The 25,601-nt window shown below is 36.0% G+C and overlaps 1 protein-coding gene across 4 annotated transcripts in view; it reads left to right on the forward strand.

Annotated features, from left to right (window-relative positions):
- LOC6043890 (YTH domain-containing family protein 1) overlaps window positions 1-25,601 on the forward strand; it is a 34,225-nt gene that overhangs the window by 900 nt on the left and 7,724 nt on the right. For 3 of the 4 annotated variants that reach the window (XM_038260475.1, XM_038260476.1, XM_038260474.1), the window contains exons 2-4: window positions 25-49; window positions 20,329-20,469; window positions 20,961-21,127. In XM_038260475.1, coding sequence (XP_038116403.1) covers window positions 25-49; window positions 20,329-20,469; window positions 20,961-21,127 — 333 coding nt within the window. The remainder of the gene's footprint in view (window positions 1-24; window positions 50-20,328; window positions 20,470-20,960; window positions 21,128-25,601) is intronic. The other variant, XM_038260477.1, reaches the window with a different exon arrangement.

Consider the following 25,601-nt stretch of genomic DNA (forward strand, 5'->3'; position numbering starts at 1 on the left):
TCTTTCTCTCTTACTTTTTTGCAGCGGATGAAAGGACAAGGAAATCACGGTAATGTCTCGAAATGACCCCCGGGTGGTGGAAAAATCCTAACGAAATCGCAAGCTCCCCCAAGAAGTGTCGACCAAAGTATTGCTAAAAAACAGTTGTTGCATCCGTCGCTGGTCACTTTCCGAGTGTTCCCCCTTTTGTTTCCAGCTTGAGACAGATTCTGCGACTTGCACAATCTACTGTTTGATTTTTACTTTCCTTACTGTAAATTGTTGTATGTTTTATACTTTCGCCTTCATCTGTTGCCTCTTTGTTTGCTGAACCGTTTCTCCTGCACCACAAGCTTATCACTCTTCTGCTTATCATGTGCGTGTTTGCGTTGTGTTGTTTGGTTTGCTATTCTGGTGTGTTTCGATTCGCTAAACCCTAACGAAAATAAGAAATTGGTTATATGTTGTAGTTTTCTAAAGAACAAATCTGGATCAACACGAGAAAAAGTGGATTTACAATTTTGAAAGCAGGAACATTTTCACCAATTCACTTTTGTCACATAATTCGATGTGTAAAACAACAAGTTATCTATCAATAATTTAAATATGGAGTGAAACTTTTGCAGCTGCCCTGGTAAACTTCACAGAAGCTTGACAAAAAGTTTTCCTGGGATTTCGCAAAACTGTTGAGGCTGGCCAATGCTTTTGCGCCATTTTCAAAAGTTGCTCCAGATATAGTACTTCTCTCTAATGTTGCAAAAAATATAAATCTATTATGATCATGAAAGAATACTATACGTAGTCTCTTCTCTCACACGCGCGAAATATTAGAAAACGATAGTTCTGTGAATTTTTTAATCTCGTCTCCAAATTCTAAATTTGTACATATAAAAAAGCCTTAAAAATGCATGAATAAACGTTGCACAATTTATTCTTCAAAGTTAACAATTGATTGTACTATTTTTTTCTTTCTATAAAGCATATTTTGGTGTTATTTTTTTGCCTTAAGATTTTTTGGAGAAATTTTGAAGAGATTTAAAAAAATATGCAAAAAAAGTTGTACAGTAGTTGTTTGGTAACTGGGCGTTGTTTAACTGGGTTGCTTTTTAACTGGGCGCTCGATAACTGGGCCTTAGCCGAGTTTTTAGCAGACAAACGTAAAAAAACCAAAACAAACCGAAATCACCGAGGGGTTAATCGGTTGAGTTTTCGCCAAGATACAGCCGGTTGAAGTTGCTTTTCCAACTTTTTTTTATTTACTGAATATGATTGTTGCATCCATATACCCATCATTCATTTCGGTTTGTTTTGATTTTTTGACGTTTGTCTGCTTTTTAACTGGGCCTATGGCCCAGTTACCGAGCGCCCAGTTAAAAAGTAGCCTAGTTGAACAACGCCCAGTTACCGAACAACTACTGTATTTGGCTTGGCTTAAAAAAATATTTTTTTCAAAAAACTTCAATATTTCAATGAAATTAATTTAAAATGCATTCCCCTGCGTTTAGAATCATTTTTAGCATGTTTGGGTTGATTTAAAAACCTCTTGAATTTTTGAAAATTTTCGATGGTTATTGAAAACCAATGATTGCAAAACAACTGAACTAGTGTAAAATGCATTTTAAAACACTTTCTTCCATGCAAATTTGACGTTTAGAGCACTTGTCAAATTTGACTTTAAAATAAAAAGAAAAATTAAAGAAAAAAAAAAAGAATGTAATAATGATGAAAAATTATTCCACATATTTTTTACTTTAGGCCATTAGAAATATGTTTGAAGATTTAGTCTTTTTATTTGTTTTACCTCTAAAGGATGATTTTGTTTTATGAAACTGGATTTTTAGTTATAACTGAATACTTACAAATTAATAAATCAGCATGCAATTTTAGAATCGAATATCAAAATACACAACATAAAAATTTAATCTAAATAAAAATATACTTTGCATGAACTCCTCAACATTTTGATATTTTTTTATTTTTTTTTAAAGAATAAAGCAGTTCTCGGGCGCTTCTTGAAAAACATTGAATATGAATAAAAAAATAGTTATTTCAAACTTTCTGCCATTCCTTTTTTTTCCTATTTAAACCAGGGAACATCTTAGTATCTTTTAAATTTTTGAATGTTTTATTTTTCTCATATTTTAGAAATTGTGAGTGCTTCCATGCCTCAAGTTCATGTTTTTTAATGAAATGTGTTGCTAAGTTTCGATGATTACTAAAATTGTCAATAGATTGTTTTTTTTTTTAATTAATTTAGAAATTGTTTTGGTTGACTTTTTCATAAACAGTTTTCGCAACCATTTTTTTGGGTGAGAAATTCCTAATATTTGAGGTTATAGCAAAGCCTCGTTCGATTCCCGCCTTATCCTCCTGGCCTTCTATCGGATGGGATAGTAAAACGTCTCATAATCATCTTATTCCAGGTCTTGACTGAGACTTTGATAGAACATGCTTTTAAAAAATCCTGTAATGTAAAAAAAATGATTTTCCGTACGTTCTACTCAACTAGTGCAGTTTGTTGACAGCTCTTGCTCAATCAACATCGTAGCAAAGTTGCTCTTGGGTTCTAATCCTTATCGTTTCGCTATCAAGTTATTCGCGGGACGGTTAACTCGCGCGGTTCCCACTCCGTAAATGGGAAAGAAAAAGCCCGTGGTGCCGGTTGACGGCCCTCCGGGAATAAAAAGATACACGTTGGAGCGCTTTGACTACAACAAGGAGAAGCTGAAAGCTAACCTCACTTTGAACAAAAGTGCGAATGGTTCCCTCGCTGGGATCAGCAAAAACACTTCCCTTCGCCGCGGAGTTTCGCTATCTGACCTGCGGAAGGCAGGCAACCAAGCTAATTCCTCTGCCAGCCAGGGGTTTACCCAGCCCGCGGTTCCAGTTTCCAACGAGAACGAGTTTGGAATTCTTCCCATGGACGACTTTGATGACAACATTGGTGACGTGAGCGTTGTGGCTGGGTCACCAAAACCGAAGAAGACAAGCGTCAAAAAATCTCGATGTCCTCCGATTACAGTGCGGAACAAGTCCGTCATGGAAATCAACAGACTTGTTTCCCGCCTCGGTGATGCCGATAAGTTCCGCCTTCGGAACCTCACGAACGCTGTCCAGATCAAGATCTCGTGCTCTGAGCTTTACAACCTCGTCACCAAAGAGCTGAAAAACATCAACGCAGAGTTCTTCTCGCACTCCACTCCCGATGAGACGGCGCTGAAAATCGTTTTGTCGGGACTGCCAGCATTGGAACTGGATGAGCTGGAAGCTGAGCTGGGAATGTGCGGTGTGCACCCCCGAGAGCTGAAGATCCTCTCCAAATCCAAAGACAGAGACAGCGCCTTGTACCTGCTGAACTTCACGAAGGGTTCCGTAAAGCTGACCGAGCTTCGCGAGATCAAGGCTATCTTCAACGTCGTGGTGTGGTGGCGATACTACACTCGCAAGAAGACGGATGTCATCCAGTGCTTTCGATGCCAAAAGTTTGGCCACGGAAGTCGTCACTGCAACATGCCGGTAAGATGTGTGAAGTGTGGAGAAAGTCACGGCTCGAACGAGTGTCAGCTGCCAACGAAAGCTGAGCTGGAGAAAGCTCCGGAAGCGGTGCGTCAAATGGTGAAATGTGCAAACTGCAATCAGAACCACACTGCCAACTTCAAGGACTGCACTGCTCGCCAGACGTTTCTTAAGAACCAGGAGAAGAAAGCTGCTCGAACCTCCGAGAAAAGGCCTACGCCACGCACGCAGCTGCGCACGTTTACTTCTACACTTGTCAACCCGAACGTGTCGTTCGCCGGGGCAACCGCAGGCGCTGCTCTCGGTGCTGCCGCTAGTGCTGCTACTGGTGCTGCCTCCGGTTCAACCGCCGGCAATCCCCAGATCACAGCTGAAGACGACCTCTTTACCATGTCAGAATTCCTTTCCCTAGCGAGGGAAATGTACAGCGATCTTAAAAAGTGTACAACAAGAGAAGAGCAGTTCTTTGCTTTGCATGAACTGATGGTTAAGTACATTTTCGTTCGCTAATTCACGTAAGCTCAAACTGCTAAACTGGAACGCACGATCCGTTCGAAATAAAACGATGGAACTAGCCGAGTTCATCGTGGAGGAGAAAATTGATGTTGCGGTAATAACCGAAACGTGGCTCGAACAAAAAATCTCCCTATTTGTTGATGGGTATTCCGTGGAGAGGTTTGATCGACCGACAGAAGCAGCGGAAAGGGGTGGTGGGGTTGCGATCCTCGTCAAGCACGGAATCAACTTCAAACCGATGGGCGACCTGAAAACGAAAGTGATTGAAGCAGTTGGAGTTCGAGTGCAAGCTGGCGGCGTTTCGTTGAACATCATAGCGGCGTACTTCCCCGGAGGTCGCACGAAAGAGGACAGGGTCAACTTCAAGAGGGACATTAGGGAACTCACCAAGACGAACGAGGCCTACTTCATAGTAGGCGACCTAAACTCAAGGCACAGATCCTGGCACTGCCTACGGGCAAATCAAACTGGAAATATCCTCGCAAACATGCTCCCAACATCCACTTTTTACGTACATGCTCCTGAAGCCCCGACGTACGTCCCCAGAGGATCTGCACGGCCTTCGACGATCGACTTGGTCATATCCAACAACCAGGTCGAAATGTCGATCCCAGTCGTACACCAGGAGCTGTCCTCTGACCACCTTCCAGTAACGTTTGAGATAGACTGCGAGTTGGCCCCGAGTACTCCTACACAACGGTTTCGTTGCTACGACCGGGCCGATTGGACACGGTTCCGACAGGAAATCGACAGAAGGCTTGACCCAACATCCGATGAGTTCAACAACCTCTCATCAACATCTGAAGTAGACGCAGCAATCCAGATGTATACAGCAGCACTGCTCGAAGCTGAAGATGTGGCTGTCCCGTGGTTCGAACGAGACCCCCAAAAAGTGAAACTCCCACAGAACATCAAGCTGCTGATCACGTTAAGAAACACAAGAAGGCGCCAGTTCATCCGGACTCGCGACTCCCTCTTGGGAATGATCGTCCAGTCGCTCAACCTAAGGATCCAGAATGAATGCAGCAAGTTGAGATTCAAAAACTTTGGGAACACAATTCAAGAGCTTTCTAACGGCCACAAGCAGTTCTGGAGAATCTCTAAGCTGGTTAGGAACACGGTGAAACACAACCCGCCGTTCAGAGTTGGCGACACTCTTGCGATCTCTCCGGCAGAAAAGGCTAAGGTTTTGGGCGAAAGCTTTGCTAAAGCCCATCTCAACCCACTCCCTGCTGATCCTGAAATCAACGCTGCTGTGAATAGGTCGCTGGAGTTAACAGCTGCGGCGAGAGGAACGAACGACGACTGGTCAACGTACACCAAGCCGAATGAGATCAAGACCATCGTGCGCAGTCTGAAGAACAAAAAAGCTCCCGGTTTTGATGGATTGCGGAACATAGTGATCAAACAGCTGCCACGGAAAGGACTCGTCGTTCTCACGAAGATCATCAATGCCTGCCTGAAGCTGCACTACTTCCCCGACGTCTGGAAGCAAGCACTAGTAGTAGGAGTACCCAAACCAAACAAGGACATCACCCAACCAGGAAGCTACCGGCCGATCAGTTTACTGAGCACATTGAGTAAGGTTTTAGAACGAGTCATTTTGGCCCGTCTTAATCGACACCTGGACAACAACCTGATCATCCCGGATGAGCAATTCGGCTTTCGCAAAGGGCACTCTACAAACCACCAGCTCGTGAGGATCACGCAGGCGATTAAAAAGGATTTTTAACGAAAAGTCCACTGGAATGGTCATGCTAGATGTTGAGAAAGCATATGATTCGGTATGGCAAGATGCCATTATCCACAAGCTCATCGTCGCTAGATTTCCGATGTATCTGGTCAAACTCATTCAATCGTTTCTCAGAGAAAGAAGCTTCCAGGTCACCGTGAATGGCTCTTTGTCACCAATTCATGGAATCCCATTCGGAGTGCCTCAAGGATCTGTGCTCAGTCCAACCCTGTACAATGTCTTCTCAGCCGACGTTCTAATGGTTGATGGTGTTTCGTACGCTTTCTTCGCCGACGACACAGGATACTTTGTATCTGACTCGGACCCGAAAGTCATCAAGACCAAGCTGCAGGCGGCCCAAAACCATCTGCAGGAGTTCCAGCGACAGTGGAGGATCAAAATCAACCCCACGAAGACCCAAGCAGTGTTCTTCTCGAGACGCAGGTCGCCGAGATATCTTCCGAGTTCCAAAGTGAAAGTTTGTGGTTTGGAGGTGGACTGGTCAAACGAAGCTAAGTATCTAGGAGTTCTCCTAGACAAGATGCTTCTTTTCGACAAGCACACTAACCAGACTCTCAAAAAGTGTAAATCCTTGATCCGTTCGCTGTACTCTTTGGTGAATCGCCGGTCACGTCTTCAGCTGCATAACAAGCTCCTGCTTTACAAGTGTGTTTTTCGAGCTGTGCTTACCTACGGGTTTCCAGCTTGGAAGAACTGCGCTGCTACCCATCGGAAAAACTACAACGAATGCAGAACAAGCTTCTCAAGATGATCTACAACCTCGATCCGTGGTATCCAACCGATGATCTTCACCAGCTGGCCGAACTGGACACGATCGACGAATTCATCGACCGAATGTTCCTGAAGTTCCGGACAAGCTGCCAGATGTCGGACAACCCACTGATTTCTGCCATCGACGACTACTAACGTTAAGGAACTCAACAAACCCCGATCCCCTTCCCCCTTCTCCCCCAACTGTGATATTAGATTAAGCAAACATAACAGTTATGGATTTCGCTAGGTTTTTTACCACCCTTTTCCTAGATTTGAAGATCTGAAACAAACAATTTCTATGCTACCAAGTCAGTATCTGAAACATTCATAGTTGTAAGGAAAATCCAAATCTCTATACAAGCACAAAAGAAACAAAATTGTAACATGCTATCTCGAAAAATAAAATTGAATTGAATACTCAACTAGTGGGGCAAGAGGAACAATGCATGAAACATGTTAAATTGCTAACAATTGAACTGCTATCGCTTTGAAACATCTGGTTAGAATGAATTTGAAACGTTTTTTTCATTTTTAGATAAAATAATAATATTTTACTAAAAATTTGATCGTTTTTATGAAAACAAAAAAAAAAGACTTAGATGATAAATAGTAAACTTTGTAGACATGTTATCCTAGGCCTATATAAGCCATTTTTGTGTATATGGAGCCAATAGTATTCGAAAATAACATTTGAGAAGGGCGTAAGGTATTTAAATATTTTTGTATTTTGCAATTTAAAAAAAAATTACTGTACCTCGAAGCCGTTGCATCGTATCAAAAAGTGGTCAAAGACAAACTTGTAGGAAATTGGACGGGCTTTCTGAAAAAAATACATTGAAACAAAAATACAAAAGGCAAACTTATGGGAAATGGGACGAGCTTTCCGGTAAGAATATTTACGAGACAGAAAAATCAAGTCTGTCATATAGAAATTGCTGAAAACTACAAAAAACCCATTTTTTCAACATTTTTATTTTTCAAAACGCTGTATCTTCTCAAGGATAGGACGTAGGACAATGGTCAATATAGAGACTTTTATGTAAAATTGTTTGGGGAATCGATTCCCACTATCGATTCTAAAAAAATGAGGTTTAGACCACTTTTCAAAAAAAAAAAAAAAACAGTTGTAGTAAATGATTTTTGTATTGTTTTAGGAGGGGCGTAATTCTGCATTTTTCGTGAGTCTTTTTGTAACATTTTAGGCTATTTCCTCAAAAATTTTGAGCGAAAAAAATCGTGACATCATCACTAATTTTAACTTTTAAACATAAAAATTGAAAAATTTCATAGAAGTGGCGTGTATTTTTGTTTCAGTGTAAATTTTTCAGAAAGTCCGTCCAATTTCCTACAAGTTTGTCTTTGACCACTTTTTGATACGATGCAACGGCTTCGATATACAGTAATTTTTAATTTGCAAAATACAAAAATATCTAAAAAATTTACGCTCTTCTCAAATGTCATTTTCGAGTGCAATTGGCTCCATATACACAAAAATGGCTTATATAGGCCTAGGATAACATGTCTACAAAGTTTCATTGAAATCGGAGAGGGTCGGGTGCAAAAGTACCAGAAAAATTCCTGATTTGAGCTGGAATTGCTCGTAAATTTTCATATCACTTTATTTTGTATGAACATTTTTTTAACAATTCTTGATCAGTTTTTATGTACTTTTATGTATTTATTTTCCATACTAAAAATCCATATGGTGCACTTGCCCCACCTGAACAAGATTTTTTGAAAGCTCTCAACAAAAATAACCAAAAAATAAATCATACTTTCTAATAGTTGCAAATCATTGGTTGGGACACTATTGATATTGGAAAAATAGCATTTTGATAAAATGAGCTTTAAAGCGAACCCTAAGCCTTATTTTGTATATTCCAAATATTATAAGAAAACAAAATTTTTGAAAAAAAAAACTTCATTAAATCTTATGCCCGAGGCGTTTATGTCGTTTTGGCGGTTATGTGGTAGTAGAATCAGCTAATTGCACTGCTAGCAACAATTTCTCATACTAAAAATAATCAAAATTGTAAAAATTACGGCCATACGAGCGATTGTTCCTTCCCCTAATAATTACATTTGTGCTCTCATAAAAAAAAAAAAATTCAAACAATGCCTAAGAGTAAGGAATATTAATATTACGAATGCTTCATATATTTTTTCGATATAAAAATGACAAAAGTGACACAAACAATAGCCCTTCTTGCATCATATCGATAAGGACGACGACTTATTCTCAACTGCGAAAGGAAGAAAGCTCGCTCGCGCGTGCCAATTAAAAAAGAGTTCAACGAAAAGCAACTAGACAAAAAAAAAAAACGCCAAACACACAACGACTTCACAACAAATCACGAGACGTGACCGGAAGACTCTCGGCCGTGGGGCGTGGGTGGCGCGCGGTACGACGCCGCCGTTCAGCGCTGCGGTCTAGTTTGTGTTTCTAAGGCCACGCCGATGACGACGTCGACGCAACACTGTAGTTGGCACGAATGAAATGACCAAACTCAAGTCACGGGGTCGTTGGCCTCTGGGTGTTTGGAGACTACAGTCGACTCGCTGTTTGTCGATGTTTTCAGGTGGGTGATATTTCTTCCTGTGGAATCTTTTTGCAAAGTGAAGGGCATCTTCATCTGCCCCAACATTCCGAAGAACCATTGCCACAACGGCCCATCGAAAGTGCAAGCGCAGCACGGCAACTTCCCAGTCGCGTGACCTTGAACTTGAGAGAGTCAGGAGGGATGTCCGCGGCGCGATTGAATTGGGAGTCCAGCCGTTGGTCACGGTTGAGCGCACCAAGATCTCGCGATTCGCTTCAAGTTCAATGTACTTCTCGTTGGCGCAAATACGCATACCTCTGCAGCACACGGGTTCGTAGTGGTTGTGGTGTTGCTCGTGATTTTGCTCAATTTCTTTATGGTTGGTCCACTTTCCGCGACGTTCCGCCGGTTGAGCGAACGCAGTTGTCTCAGCATTCACAGCAGAACTTGGCTGGAATCGATCCACAAATATAGATCGAAGTCTGCTCTAGTCCAGACCGAGTAATTGCTGCTGCTGCTGCTGCTGCTCGCAGTTCGGTCCAATTCCGGGTTATTTTTGGTTCAACCAAGCGGCGGTGTATTTTTAGATAAGAAAGTAAGTACGCCAGTTGTGCAAGTAACACAACGATGGACTTGGTACTTGTTCTGTGTGCTGTGCAATTTATGGCAGTGTTGGACGGGTTTTGCGGGGGTGTGGCGTTCAGTTGCAACTCAGGGTTCGATCTCTGATTGGATTTGAGGGACTACAAACTTGCTTTCGAGACCGTGACATGTGAGGGCGTGGGAGGTAACGAAGGTTGGACCCCTGGGTATAGTTTTTTTTTCTTATGCAGAATGTCTCATGAAGTTTAGCAAACAATAAAGCCCAACTCATGGTTCTGACCAATGCTCCAGAATTGAGAAATAGTTCTCAAAGAGAGTCCCGCAAATCGTAATCGCGGATAAGGGATCATGCTGATATTACGAGACTTTCAAATTTGAAATATTTAACCCATGCCCACCCTTCTTCCCCCTGCGTAGTTTTTTTCTCCATACATATATTTTTTTGTAAAGAGCATGGTTATTTGTCAGAACCAAATTAAAGTTCTGCAACCCTATTTTAGTCAAATTTGATTTGCTTGGTTTCTTTTGACTGCATTAAAATTTTACAATATTTAGAAATTATAAATCTGCATGTAAAAAAAATCTGCTATTGTTTTTGACTTTCGGAATTTGGATGTTTTTTTTTATTTTGAAAGCCAATTTTTTTTTAATTTTTTTTTTAAGGATCTAGAAGCCTAATTTTTTTTAGTCCTAAAATTTTATTTTATACAACTTTGGATTTTAAGAAATTTTAATTTTGGACTTGAAGAATTTTGAAATTTGCGAATTTTTGAATTTTAGATATTTAAAATCGTAGATTTTCATCATCCCGGTACGAGAATCGAACTCACGACTTTTGGATTGGAAATCCAGCAAGCCGTTAGTCGAAACCCATCCCCTACCGGTCATTCCCAGTGAGCAGATTTACTCTTTGAAGGGATCTGACTTTGCCGAGCCATACAGGAATCGAACCCATCACCTTCCTCTTACAAGGCGAAACCCGTAACCTCACGGCCACGGAAGCTCGGCAGACTTCTAACATTTTAGATTTTGTTATTTTAGAATTTTTGAGTTTCAGCATATTTAAATGTTAAGAGTAAATAAAAAACATCCTATTTTTAAATTTTTTACATAGATGTTTTTTTTAAATTTAGTTTGGAATCATTAAATTTTTTGATATTTTTTTAAATATAGAATATATGAATTTGAAATTTGTTTATTTTTGAAACCGCAGAATTTCAGACTTTAAAAATTTTAGGAAATCTTTACTTTCGAATTTCATAACATTTAAATGTTAAGAAGTTCTTAATTAAAAAATCTTCAAGCTTTTTTTTTATTTTCGGAATGGGGAATGAATGGGAAGTGAACATCTAATGTTTTTTTTTTATTTTTATTTTTTGAAAGCATATAATTCTTAAATAAAAATATTTAAGGATCTAAACATATAAGTATTTTTGAATCATAGAATTTAAGAAATTGAAAATTTTGGACCTAATAAAATTTTAATTCGAGGGTTTTAGAATTTTAAACTTTGAAAATTTGTTATAATAGAACTTAATAGTTTCAGAATATTAAAAATGTTTAGAATAAAAAACTCAACTGGGTACACTTTTGGACTCGACTTTAACCGATTTGGACCAAACTATGTCGGCCTGTGTGGATCAATCGGACCGCGCACTGGACTCACAATCCAGAGGTCGCCGGTTCGAATCCCGAGGCAGACGCAAAAATTCTAAGTGTTAATATAGGCATTCGGTGCCCTCTCCCCGTGCCATACCTTCACACTTAGGAGACCCGGGAGGCGGAGTCTTGTCGCAAAAAGAACGATACACGCCTGTGGATCCGTTGACGAAACCGCAAGGATTAAGAGGGCCACATTATAAGGTGTTACGTCGATTCCGTTTGGAGGGAACGTTCATCTATCGATAGTTAACAGAAATCCTAAGTTTGGTGCTAATTGGACCATTCCTCTATTTTTGAGAGGGGCGTGGTGTGGTCAGAGACGTTGGACGGAGTGTGGATCGACGCGTAAGAACCCGCGAGACGTAGTGGAAGTTTCGTGAATTCATTGAAATAGAGATTCGCATCGTCGTTTGTGAGATTAATTTCTGCTTGCGAGCCGGTTGTTTGCGCTCTTGTCGGGAAAAATCGTGAAGTTTTTTTTTATTGAGCAGCACTATTTGAAAGTTTCGTGATATTATAGTATGAACGGCACGTCGCCGAACAAAACGATAATTATAATTACATTTCGTTCTGAAAGCCCTTTCGATAGCATCGTTGCTCGGATGGCACGCCGGCGGTAAGAAGTTAACGAAATACGCGATTAAGGAATTGATAAGTCCTTCTCATAGCGTCGTAGCTCGGAAGGCAACGATTGTTTCACTTTCTGGTCATATCATCTACCAAGATGAATCCTGACCTTCCCTTTCCTTCCCCTACTAACACAATTCCCCCACTTCCCGTGATGCTTGAAGGAGATGCTGTGGATTCAACGGTCTCATGCGGTGTCAACAGGTATAGAGCGCAAACTCTGTGTCTGATGAGTCTGCAACTTCAACTATCGGACTAACATTCCTACCTTTGTTGAACTGCATCTCCTTGGGGGGGCGCCGGTATTGACTTAAAGCAGAGATCTTCAGGGGTTATACAGTGAGGATGATTAGCTCCCACTATTCATCTGTTGGTTCATTGTGTAACTTCAGCTGATCCGTCAATAACGGAGTAGCAGCTCATTGGCAGTCAACCATGCTCATGCTCATGCTCATTTTGGAATTTAAAAATTTGTTTGTAGAATTTGTGAATTTTTGAAAATTAGACTTTAACTCTAGATTTTAGATTTTAAATGTTTAGAATTTCCGAATAAAAAAATCTTCTAGCATTTTTTGAATTTCGGAATTTAGATGCCTTATTTTTTTTTTATTTTGAAAGCATAAAATTTTAAAATAAAAATATCTGAGGAACAAAAAATCTAAGAATTTTAGGAATTTAAAAATTTTTGACCTCAAGCATTTTTTATTGCTAAATTTCTTTATTTGTGAAATTTAGGCTCTTAAACCTATAAATAAATTTATAATTAAAAGTTCTTAAAGTAAAAGAACTTTTAATTTTACAATTGAAGAACTTTCGAAGTGTTTTAAAATTTTAAATTTTTGTTATTTCAGAATTTTAGAGTTCAGAATACTTAAATGTTTAGAATAAAAAACAAAACTTTTTTTTATTTCGGAATTTAGATTTTTTAATTTATTTTAGAAGCATAGAATTTTTAAATGAAAATATTTGAGAATCTAAAATAAAGGAATATTTGAATCTAAGAATTTTATAGTTTACAAATTTGAGAATTTAAACATTTTGGAATTTAAAAATTTGTTTGTAGAATTTGTGAATTTTTGAAAATTAGACTTAAACTCTAGATTTTAGATTTTTAATGTTTAGAATTTACGAATAAAAAAAACTTCCAGAATTTTTTGAATTTCGTAATTTAGATGTTTTATATATTTTTTATTTTGAAAGCATAGAATTTTTAAATAAAAAGATCTGAGAACCAAAAAATCTAAGAATTTTTGAATCTTAGAATTGAGGAATTTAAAAATTTTTGACCTCAAGAATTTTAAATAGCAGAATTTCAGAATTTTTGAATTTTAGACTATTAAACCTTAGAATTTTAGACATTTAAAATTTCAGTGATCATTATTTTAGAATTTCGTAATATTAAAATGTTTACAATTTCCGAATTAAAAAAAACTTTTAGCATTTTTTTGAATTTCGGAATTACGATGTTTTAATTTTTAATTTTGAAAGCTTAGAATTTTTAAATAAAAATATTTGGGAATCAAAATCAATGATTTTTTGAATCATAGATTTTAAGAAGTTAGAAACGTTGGGCTTAATGATTTTTTTAATTTTAGGGTTCTTAGGGAATTTTAGACATTTAAAATTTCAGTGATCATTGATTTAGAATTTCGGAATATTAAAATGTTTACAATTTCCTAATTATAAAAAAACTTTTAGCATTTTTTTGAATTTCGGAATTACGATGTTTTAATTTTTAATTTTGAAAGCTTAGAATTTTTAAATGAAAATATTTGGGAATCAAAATCAATGATTTTTTGAATCATAGATTTTAAGAAGTTAGAAACGTTGGGCTTAATGATTTTTTAATTTTAGGGTTTCTGAATTTGATTTTTTTACACAATAACAATAACCGTAGAATTTTAGACTTTCAAATTTTTAGAATTTTATAGTTTTACAATATTTGAATTTTAGAATATGGAAAAAAAAAACTTTTTTTTTTAATTTCGGAATTTAAATGTTTTTTTTTTTTAAATTTATTTGGAAGCATAGAAATTTTAAATAAAAATTATTGAAAATCTAAAAAATATGATTTTTTTTATCATAGAATTTCATACATATTTTCAAAATTATAGAATTTTAAAATGTTGGACTTGAAATGTCGTAATTTAGGGGTTTTTTTTTATTTTATTTTTTTATTTAAAAGCATATGAGGCCGTTGCAAATATTTTTCAAATTTTATTTTGCCCCCTCCCCCACCCTTCAAAGTTGGGCTGAAAAATCAGGAAGCAAAAAAATATTTTTTCGAAAAACTTCAAAAATGTAATGAAAAAAAAGTTTAACCAACTGAAAACCAGTTAAAATGCATTTTCCCGCGTTTATAATCATATTTAGCATGTTTGAACTCCTTTGAAAACATTTTAAATTTTCATGAAATACCAATGTACAGTCCCAAAAAAACAATTTTTTTTGGGGAAAAAAAAATCCGTCAATACTTTGATATTTTCAAAACTAATGGTTGGAAAGCAACTGTACGCCTTTTTTTTTTTTTAAAACTTTTTTCATCCAAATTTTGAAACCTAGACTTGTAATTTTAATTTTTATATTTTTTTTTTTATTTTTTTGCCTCGGCGTTCTCGATTTCGAGATTCCTACTCAAAACTAGGTGTCCGAAGGCTTGATTGTTGAGGCAATTGCAAATCTCTTTTTACACCTAAGCTTCCATCCACCCCGGGATTCGAACTGACGACCTTTGGATTGTTAGTCCAACTGCCTACCAGCGACTCCACCGAGACAGGACCCAGGGAGACGACCCCGACGGAAGGCGTGATCAGACAAATCTCGTCTCAAAATTTGCCACCGGGACCTTCTGGGATCGAACCCAGGCCGACTGGGTGAGAGGCAATCGCGCTTACCTCTACACCACGGCCCCGGTCTATTTTGGAAGCATAGAACTTTTAAATATAAATTATTGAAAATCTAAAAATTATGATTTTTTTCATCATAGAATTTTATATTTTCAAAATTATAGAATTTTAAAATGCTGGACTTGAAATGTCGTAATTTAGATGTTTTATTTATTTTTAATTTAAAAGCATATAATTAAAAAAAATATATATTTTAGGATGCACAAAATTAAGAATTTTAGAATTTAAAAATTGTAGAATTTGATCAATTTTTAATTTTAGAGTTTCTGAATTTCAATTTTTTTTTATTTTAGACCCTTAAAGTCGTAGAATTTTTAGACATTTCAAATGTTATACCTTTTTATTTTAGAATTTAAGTTTCAGAATATTTGAATGGTTGAATATTTTAGAATTAGAAAAACAAGTTTTGGACTTCAAGAAAGGTTGAATTTCTGATTTTTTGAATTTTAGACTCTTAAAACCTGGGTGATGAATAGAGCGAATGCGTAACGTGATTTTCGAATGATCCCACTTTGTTTACATCTACAAATTAGGAAGCTGTTCAAGCACAAGCATGACTTTTTTCTTACTGATAAATGAGCTGTTTTATAATCAGTTGTTTGTGCTTCATTCTGGCTAGTTTTTGATATTTTTTGCTGGAAATTTGTGTGTGTTTTCAAGTTTGGATCGATTAGAAGAGGTTTTTCTTTTTCACGAATGACGAAGAACTGCGGCGAAAGTGTGATTCTGCGATTTTGCAGAAAAATTCCCATGCTGATTTTGGAGTCCAACAGCTCTTCCTGGTCCATCGAAAAAACATCGCTAATTCTAGCGAAACTGAACAAATCAAAATTAAAACAGGTTCTGGATGGATACAGCCGCATCGACTCCATAAACAACTTCAATTCATAATTATAAAAACTTTTTAAACATTTCTTGACTTAAACTTCAGGTTTTAAAAAGCCAAAAAAAATCATTCTTGAAAAAACAAACATTTTTTTAATGATCGATAACAATACTCTCTACTTTTGGCGAACAGTAAATTGGTTCCACTTTGACAGTTCAAAATTGAGGCCGTTTTGCGAACCACTATTCAGCACCCAGCTTAAAACCTTAGAATTTGAAGCTTTTGAAATATTTGAATTTTGGAATAAAAAAAAATAAATGTTAAGAATTTTAGAATTATAATTTATTTTGAATTTCGAAATTTAGATGTTTTATTTTTAAATTTTGGATGCATGGGACCATCCATAAACCACGTGGACACTTTTTTGGAAATCGTTCCCTTCTCCTTCGTGGACAATTGTCCATTAGGGTGTAATATGGTTGTATGGAAAAAAATAAAGTTGTCCAAATTTAACGAGCACAGCAATTTTTCAGTTCCTTTTGGGGTCCTAAACAACTCCCCAAAGTTTGGGAACGATTGGTTTAGTCCTCACTTTGCGCAAAGCGATTCAATTTTCCATATAAATTTGTTTGGGAAAAACCATTTTTTTGGATTTCGATATTTATAAAATCCACGTTTCACGCTGTACTAAAACCGGATTCATATTCGGATGCTCTGGAAGGTGCTCTACAACTTTCCCGAAGAGAGTATGGTGCTAACTTGCTCCTAAAAAAAGATACAGCGTGTTCAAAACTCGTCTAAAACGTGTTTTTTGCTCGAAAATCACGTTTTAGACGAGTTTTGAGGACGCTGTATCTTCTTTCAGGGACATGCTAGCACCATACTCTTTTCGGGAAAGTTGTAGAGCACCTTTCAGAGCATCCGAATATGAATCCGGATTTAGTACAGCTTGAAACGTGGATTTTATAAATATCAAAATTCAAAAAAATGGTTTTTCCCATACAAATTTATATGGAAAATTGAATCGCTTTGCGCAAAGTGAGGACTAAACCAATCATGCCCAAACTTTGGGGAGTTGTTTAGGACCCCAAAAGGAACTGGAAAAGTGCTGTGCTGGAAAATCGATTTTGATATTACACCCTATTGTCCATACAAAAAAAAAAAAAAAACATTTTTGTTTAGAGCGTGGACAATCGCCGACAATTTTGGAGTTTTTTGAATTTTGAAAGCATCTCTATTTTTGTTTGTTTTTCAGAATTCAAGAATGTAAAAAAATTGGAATATTGTACCTTAAAAATCCTAGTTTAAAAAAAATAGGATTTATTTTTTAGATTTGAGTGCGGTGCCTGTGTGGACGCGCAATCCTGTTTTTTTTCGTTTTATTTTCCGTCTCTTTTGTGTCGCTATTTGTGTACATGGGGTGATTGGTCATTATAATTAAATAATGGCATCAGTAGTGCGGTGCCTGTGTGGACGCGCAGTCCTGTTTTTTCGTGTTATTTTCCGTCTCTTTTATGTCGCTGTTCGAGTGTATGGGGTGATTGGTCAGTATAATTAAATAATGGCATCAGTAGTGCGGTGCCTGTGTGGACGCGCAATCCTGTTTTTTTTCGTTTTATTTTCCGTCTCTTTTGTGTCGCTATTTGTGTACATGGGGTGATTGGTCATTATAATTAAATAATGGCATCAGTAGTGCGGTGCCTGTGTGGACGCGCAGTCCTGTTTTTTCGTGTTATTTTCCGTCTCTTTTGTGTCGCTATTTGTGTACATGGGGTGATTGGTCATTATAATTAAATAATGGCATCAGTATTGCGGTGCCTGTGTGGACGCGCAGTCCTGTTTTTTCGTGTTATTTTCCGTCTCTTTTGTGTCGCTGTTCGAGTGCATGGGGTGATTGGATTTCTTCTTCTTCTTTTTCATTAATTTTTGTTCACGCGTTCGTTGGCCGATGAATTTTATTTTGTTCTCTTTATATAGTTTTCGATAGAAACGATCCGATTTTTGTTTTTTGAGACAAGCAAGTCGTATTGCTGGATTAAGTCCTTTCCATATCATCGAGGATCGGAAGGCACGTCGACGGATATGTTTTAAGGCTTATGATATAAAATAATTTTAATGAATGAAGCCCTTCCTACATCACCGTTGATCGGAAGGCACGCCGACGGAGAATTTCTGGAGAATCGCGGTCGAATTAATACTATATTTAAATCCCTAGATAGGTATCTTTCCGCAGCCGGCTGCCTAAGATTTTTAAAATTTCAACCGATAAACAAATTGCTCATGGTCGCATCACCTACCACAGTGAATCCTGACCTCATACCCATCTTACTAACCCCTCAAAACTCATGTGATACTCTGTCGGAGACGCAGTCGATTTGGCGGTCCCATCACTCAAGTATCGGCTAACATTCCCATCCACTTCCCCGTGTCTTACCACTGGTCGTGGCCGGCGTCGGTATTGATCAGCACGATAGGGACCTTTGAAAATTGCGAAGGGGTGATGATTGGTTCCTACTTTTCATCTGTGGTCCACGGAGCAATGTTTGGGGGTCCTGGTCAATAACGAAGTAGCAGCTACGGGTAGACACCAATGCTATGCTATGCTAATAGGATTTATTTTTTAGATTTTTAAAATTTAAAAATAGTAGAATTTTAATAATGTAAGATTTTCTGAATTTTTAATAAGCAGTATTTTCGAATTTCAAAAGTTCTAAAAAATAGAAAAATTAAAATGTTTTGACGTTAAAAATTACAGAAATTAACAATCTTTGAATCATTGATTTTTTGTTTTATGGACCTTTGTACAATTTCCCAAAAAGTGTCCACGTGGTTTTGGGATGACCCCTACATTTTATTTTATTTTGTTCATGATTCGATTATCCAAAGTCACATTCGGATCATCGGATAATCGAAACTTCAGGTAATCGAGACTTCGGATATTCGAGTCTAGACTGTATCAATGCTTCAATTCCCTAAATATTAAATAAAATTAAGTTTTGGAGTTTTTAATGCTGAAATAAAAAAAAAAAAAAAAAAAAACAATCATATTTTGCATTACAGTTTTTGAGATTAAGGGGAAACGTTTTTTTTTCTTGATTTTTATTAATCCATTTTCGAACTCGACAAATTGCTTTCTACCGTCATATTTATCTGCTGCAACACACTCAACTTTTCTGATTTCGACGTGTTCGGTTTTTGACGATTCGATAAAAACTCGTTTTATATTTTTACCTTGAATAAACAACGTACCAGAGCACGCAATTTCCAATGGAAATAGAAGTGCAATCAACAAAAAATAAAAAGTTAGCAATTCTCAAACAATTCTCGATATTTTGTGTGTTTCGAGGTTTGAAATGTGTCCCAAGTAAATGTCCAGTAGGGTGACAAGAAAAATTGAAAATTTCGGAAAATCGCAAGAGATACCCCCTGGATTGATTCTTTAGGCAAAAACAAGTAACTGTGCCAATTTTGAGCCAAATCGGTTAAGGCTAAGGGGTCGCTTTTCATCGTTGAAGTTTATATGGGGAAAATCGCAAAAATGTATGGGGAAAAACATCGCTTCAGGATTTTTGCAGCAGGTGGCGCAGGTCTCGTCCAAAATTTTCCAAGTGTGAGATTCTTGTAGGAAATTTAATTACCTACAACTTGGTAGAAGGGTGCAATACGATCCGAGTTGATCCTGATGAGTTATTAGCAATGCGATGAAAAGAAATTGGTTTATATACTTGAAAGTATACAAGGGGTATATAGGAAGTATATAAGAAAATATTTTTTTTCTAGAAAAATCACCAAAAATCAGGATCAACTCGGATCGTTTTGCACCCTTCGACAAAGTTGTAGGGAGTTATATTTCCTACAAGAATCTCACACTTGGACAATTTTGGGCGAGACCTGCGCCACCTGCTGCAAAAATCCTGAAGCAATGTTTTTCCCCATACATTTTCGTGATTTTCCCCATATAAACTTCAACGATGAAAAGCGACCCCTTAGCCTTAACCGATATGGCTCAAAATTGGCACCGATACTTATTTTTACATTAGGAATCAAGTCAGAGGGTATCTCTGATGTCGATTTTTTTTATTGTCACCCTAGTGTCTAGCGTACATGCGTTATTTTTTTCCGATGGATTTCCGCTCATTGCTCAAATGTCACCCTCTTTCCTTCCCAGAGCCAACCATAATAATCCTTTCCTCCTTGCGCCCGAGGGGCGATTCGCAGTTGATTTCTGCACGAATAAGAATATAAAAAGGAAAAGCAAATCGAAAGAAACCAGCACAATTCCCATATTATTTTTTTTCGTTGCTCTGCTTCGTCAAGTGACAAGCTATCATGTTTCTCCCATCCAGCACTACTGCTACTGCTGATATATAGATTGCACATTCTAACGCTCTGTAACCCCATTTCGGGGGAACCGGATGTCCGGTTTAATTTTCTTGCTTTTTTTTCGCGTTTGATTTGTGTGTCGTAGATGTATGTTGCACTTTTTTTGACCTGCTTCACTTTGTCGAGCTCTTTTTTTTTTTTTTTGATTGGGGGTGTATTCTGGAAGACGGTCATTTCAACAGTGTTTGTCCATTTCTTTCTCTTTCTTCCTTGGTGTTCTTCTTGTTCTCGCTCTACGAATCCCTTGTTGAACTGTGTGTTCAGGTTATGGTTATGGCTCGCAGCAGACGACAACGACGAACAACAGCAGCAGTGGCAGTGCTTCGTTCCAGTATCCTCCGTTCAGCGGCGTAGGAGACGCTCCGGCCTGGTCCAATGGAACCGACAGTATCGCTATAATAGGTGGTGGGTACAACAACAACAACAACAACAATAGTAGCAACAAAGCCAACAGCAGCACCAATAGCAATAGCACTCGTAGCGCCGCAGCTGTCCAGCATCATCTGCAGCAACAGCAGCAGCAGCAGCAGCAGCTTCACCACCATCTTTCCTCTTCTGTACCGCAACCAATATCCAACACCCATCAAACTCCCCACCACCACCACCACCAACAACAACACCATTATGGCAGTAGCAACGCTCACGGTAAAACCCCGTTGGCCGGACGTGTCCACGAGCCTCTTTTGTTTCTCCTCCACCAAGTCTGACAGTTCTTTTGTTTTTTTTTTTCTTCCTCCACCAACAACAACAACAAAACCCACATCACCCACGTCCTTTCGCTTTTGTTACGACACTTGAAACATTCAAAACATTGCTTTCTTACCCGGTAGATACGTAGAAGAGTACAATATCTTGGGTTCTAATCGGAAGTTTGCATTCTCTCTCCCCTCAAAAAGGAAATGATTACAACAACTCATGGGGATCGCAGCAAATGAACCACGGTCACGCTGGTGCTGGTGCCACCGGAGGAGGATACTCGCAAAGAAAGCCGTACGATGACAGCAGCTATCAACACCGGAATCATCAGGGAGGAGGATATCACCAGGGTCACGATGGAATTAAGGTAATAAAATTCTAAGTTTCGATTTTCCAAAGTTCGATTATCCGAAAGTTTCTAAAAAATTTCGAACCACTATCAGACCACACCTAACGCATTCGGAGCGTTTGGTACGGTATGTCCACGCATCCTTCCTCCCCGGTTGATTCTGTGAAATGTGGTCCGTTCACACAATTTGTCTCTGCGCGGTGAATGCAACGCGGTAGGCCTGGCCGCTTTTCCTTTTGCTGTACATTTTCTGGTTTACTCGGATGTACCGCAATCATTAAACGCATGTTTTTTTTCCAGGATGCTTCCTTGGGACTGGCTGCTCTTGTGTTTGATTAGATTAGATGGGAAAAAGAGAATGTATATTTTAATTTAAGTATTTTTTGTCCTTCCCTTAACCCTCTACCACTCTACCAACCAATTTTTGATCTTTAAAATACATTGGAAAAAAGAACACTTAAAATTTTAGAAAATTTTAGGTTTGGAAGTTTTACTTGTTTTATGTGACTTTGCCAGTGTTTTAAAAATGTATTTTTTTTGGGGTCAACTTTGGCTGTGTTTTTTACTAACATTTCCTATATTTTAAGTAAAAATAAGTATGCAGTAATTTTTGTAGTGTCCCAGACTATGCTTCTACGTATTTGTTTACAATATAAATGATAATGGTGCCATTCTATAGTAGAAAATGTGAAAAACAAGTAAAAAATTGAAAAAAAGACTGTAAAACATGAAAAAATTAGATAGGCAAAATGTATGAAAGGAGGTGTTAGAATAGGCCAAATACTACCAAAAACAAAAATAAACTAAACAAGATAAATGAAAATTAAAATACTAAAAATGAAACAAGAAAAACCTAAAACAAGAGAAGTGACGTTTTTCGTACAACAAAAGTTGATCAAAATGACCTCTTGAACACGGGAAAAATAAAAATTTTCGAAAAAAAAAATTTGTGCAGTAGAGGGTAAAAACTGTTTAAAAAAATCTGAGGTAAAAAAAAATGTTTTGCTAAAAATAAATAAAACGGTTCCCCTTCAAAGGAATTTGTTATGGGTTTTGATACAAGATTTTGGAAAATAGACTTGTAATTTGAAATTTAGTTTGAAAAGTTAAACTTTTCAGCACCCAACAAGGTTCTGCCCCTTCAAAACTTATCCAAAAATTCAGGTTCCTACTCAAGCAACAATTCCTCTACAATTGTTTTGAAAATTGGTCGACTCCGACTACGGCTTCTCAGAATTTGTCAGCTCTGACTCCCGATTCGTAAAAAAGACCCGACTATCGCTCTGACTTTCGGAGTGGAGTTTAGATGTTTTTATTTATTTTTTTAAGCATAGAATGTTTAAATACAAATATTTGAGATTTTATAAATCTAAGAATTTTTAAATCTTAGAATTATACATTTAAAAAAAAATTAGAATTTAAAAATGTTGGACCTACCGTCATCAGGGGTGACATTGGGTCATACAAAATTCTGCATTTTTGTATGACCCAATCTCACCTCCCAGACCCAATGTCACCCCTGATGACGTTAATTAATTTTCCATTTTAGAATTTTAAACTCTCGTAGATTTTCTTATTTCAGAATTTTAGAGTTTCAGAACATTTCAATGTTAAGAATTAAAAAAATATTTTACAATTTTGTGAACTGCGGAATTTATATCTGGAGTTATTTTTTAAAAGGTCCAATAAACCAAATTTCCAGTTTTTGCTTTTTGGGTGTTTTTGAAGCCGCCTTGAGCCAGGGGTATTAAAAACACACACAAAAAGCAAAAACTGAAAATTTTGTTTAGTGGACCTTTTCAAAAATACTCCAAATATGTTGTATATATTTTTTATTTTGGAAGCAAAATATTTTAGAATCTAAAAATGCAAGAATTTGTAATTTTAGAATTTAAGATTTTTTGAAATTTCACGATTTAAAAATTTTTGAATTATTTATTGTAGAATTTTAGTTTTTTTATTATTTTTAAATTTTATAGGGTTTTAAAATTTTAGATTTTTTTTATTTTAGAATGCTTTGATTCAGAATTTTAGAGTTTCAGAACATATGAATGTGAAGAATAAAAAAAATGTACAAATTTTTGAATATCGGAATTAAGATGTTATTTTTTTAGTTTGGAAACACAGATTTTTTTAAACAATATATTTTAGAATCTAAAAATTCAAGAATTTTGAATTTTATTTTTTTTAAGTTTTTAAAATTTCAGGATTTAAAAAAATTAGATTTTTTATTTTAGAGTTTTAGAATTTTTTGTTTTAAAATTTTAGAGGCTTTTAAAATTGCAGAATTTTTTATTTTAGAATTTTTGTTTTGCCTTTCTTACAAAAGAAAGGTTTAAGGTTTGCTTTTGGAAAAACGCTTTTTTCCAGAAATCTAAAAAAATCGTGCACGGCGAGGATTCGTCCCAGGAAAAAATCCTATTACTAAATTGAAGGTTTAGATGCGCTCTTTCGATTGAATTTTCGCCCGAAACCCGGAACTCAAAGTCTGATTTTTGAGAGCTCTTTTTCTGAAATACATGGCCGATGTCTGTATCCGCTCTTAAAAATTTGTGTCTTCCATCACTGGAAAACCGCTCGTAAAACCCACAATTTTTAAAAGCCAGATCTGTAGCCGTGGGGTCGGAGACGAACATTTTATTTTTCGATTCACAATTTTCGACCAGTAAATGTGGTCAAAGCCATTTTTAGAGGTATTTTTTGGACTATTTTACAGATAACACTATCAAATTTAAAGAATTCAGTTTCAAACAAAAAGCCATTCGAAAACATGCGCCATAAACTGTTTGGGCCCAAAATTTGAAGCTTTTCCAAAATGTATTTCCAGAGATATAGCGATTTTAGTGTTTTTCGTCTTATTTTTACCCTATTTATTCCTATTAAATTTTTGGATTTATACAAAATCATATACTGAACATCAAATTCAAGTCCCGGCTCGTTCTCGCTCGACAAGTCGTCAAGTCGAAGCTTCATCGCCAGCGCTTTTACGCTTGCGCGTTTTACGCTGCGCGTGAAAGTGTTCTTTCTGGCTTTTCATAACTGATCGACAAAGTGCAATAGCGATACATATTTTTTTTTAAGTTAATCATAGACTAACATTATAGACTGAGTAACCGTTATTTTTTTCTAATAATGTCAATCCAATATGTTTTTCTTAATTAAATTCAAATGTCTTGCGACAAAAAAATGGCATTTGAGGTTTAGTCTTAAAAGATTCGAAGCTTTAGGTAAAATTCTCACTGGATGGTATGATTATGTTTTTGAAAAAATAATTGCACCATTATATTTCTCGGAGTTTCATCATTTTGTAAGAAAGGCTCTATTTCACCTCTGGTGCTATTAAATCGGGTTTTTGAATTTTAGAGTTTCAGATCATTTAAATGTTAAAAATTAAAGTATATATTGTGCATTTTTTTAATTTCTGAATTTAGATGTTATTTTTTTTTATATTGGCATAGAATTTTGAAATCAAGTTAATTTAGCATCTAAAAATGCAAGAATTTGTAATCTTTGAATCTTAGATTTTTTATTGTAGAATTAAAGAATTTTTTATTTTAAAATTTTAGAGTTTCAGAACATTTAAATGTTAAGAATATTTTTTTTTCATTCATTTGAATTTCTGGAATTAGATGTTATATTTTTTATTTATTTTGGAAGCACAGAATTTTTAAATCAAAACATTTTTTGAATCTAAAAATGCAATAATTTTTAAAATTTCAGGATTTAAAATTTTTAGATTTTTTGTTTTAGAATTTAAGGATTTTTTAATTTAAAAATTTAAAATTTTTAGAGATTTCAAATCTTTGATTTTTTTTTGTTCTTGAATATTTTGTTTTAGAAATTTAGAGTTTCAGAACATTTAATAATTTTGTAATTTAGATGCCATCATTTTTTTTTGAATGGAAGCATACAATTTTGAATCGAAATATTTTAGAATCAGAAAATATTCGAATATTCAATTTTATAATTTCAAAAGTTTGATTTTTTTTTGGATTTAAAAAATTTTATTTTAGAATTTCAAGTTTTACATTTTTTTGTTATAGAATTTTTAAGTTACAAAACATTTCAAATCTTAGAGTTTTTTTTTTATTTTAGATTTTAAAATTTAACTGTTTAGAATTTTAAAATTAAATAAAAAACTACTTTGTAATCTAGCATTAGATTATATGTTGTTTAAAATTTATTTTGGATGCATGGAATTTTTAAATAAAAATATTTTAGAATGTATGAATCTCTGAATTTTGAAATTTTGGATTCACAGAGATTTAAAATATAAGAATTTTCGAATTTTTGACTTTAATACAAATTTTTAATCTCAAAATCAATGCTGGAATAATTTAATCTTTAAATTTTAGAATCTTATCTTAGAACTTAAAAAATAAAATTTAAAAAATTCTAACTGTAGAGTTTTAATAACTTTAGATTTTGTAATTTCAAATATTTAAATTTTTGAATTTTAAATCTATTGACATTAAAATTTCAGCAATGTAGA

The sequence above is a fragment of the Culex quinquefasciatus genome, chromosome 3, assembly GCF_015732765.1.
Source record: "Culex quinquefasciatus strain JHB chromosome 3, VPISU_Cqui_1.0_pri_paternal, whole genome shotgun sequence".
NCBI classification, from domain to species: Eukaryota; Metazoa; Arthropoda; class Insecta; order Diptera; family Culicidae; genus Culex; species Culex quinquefasciatus.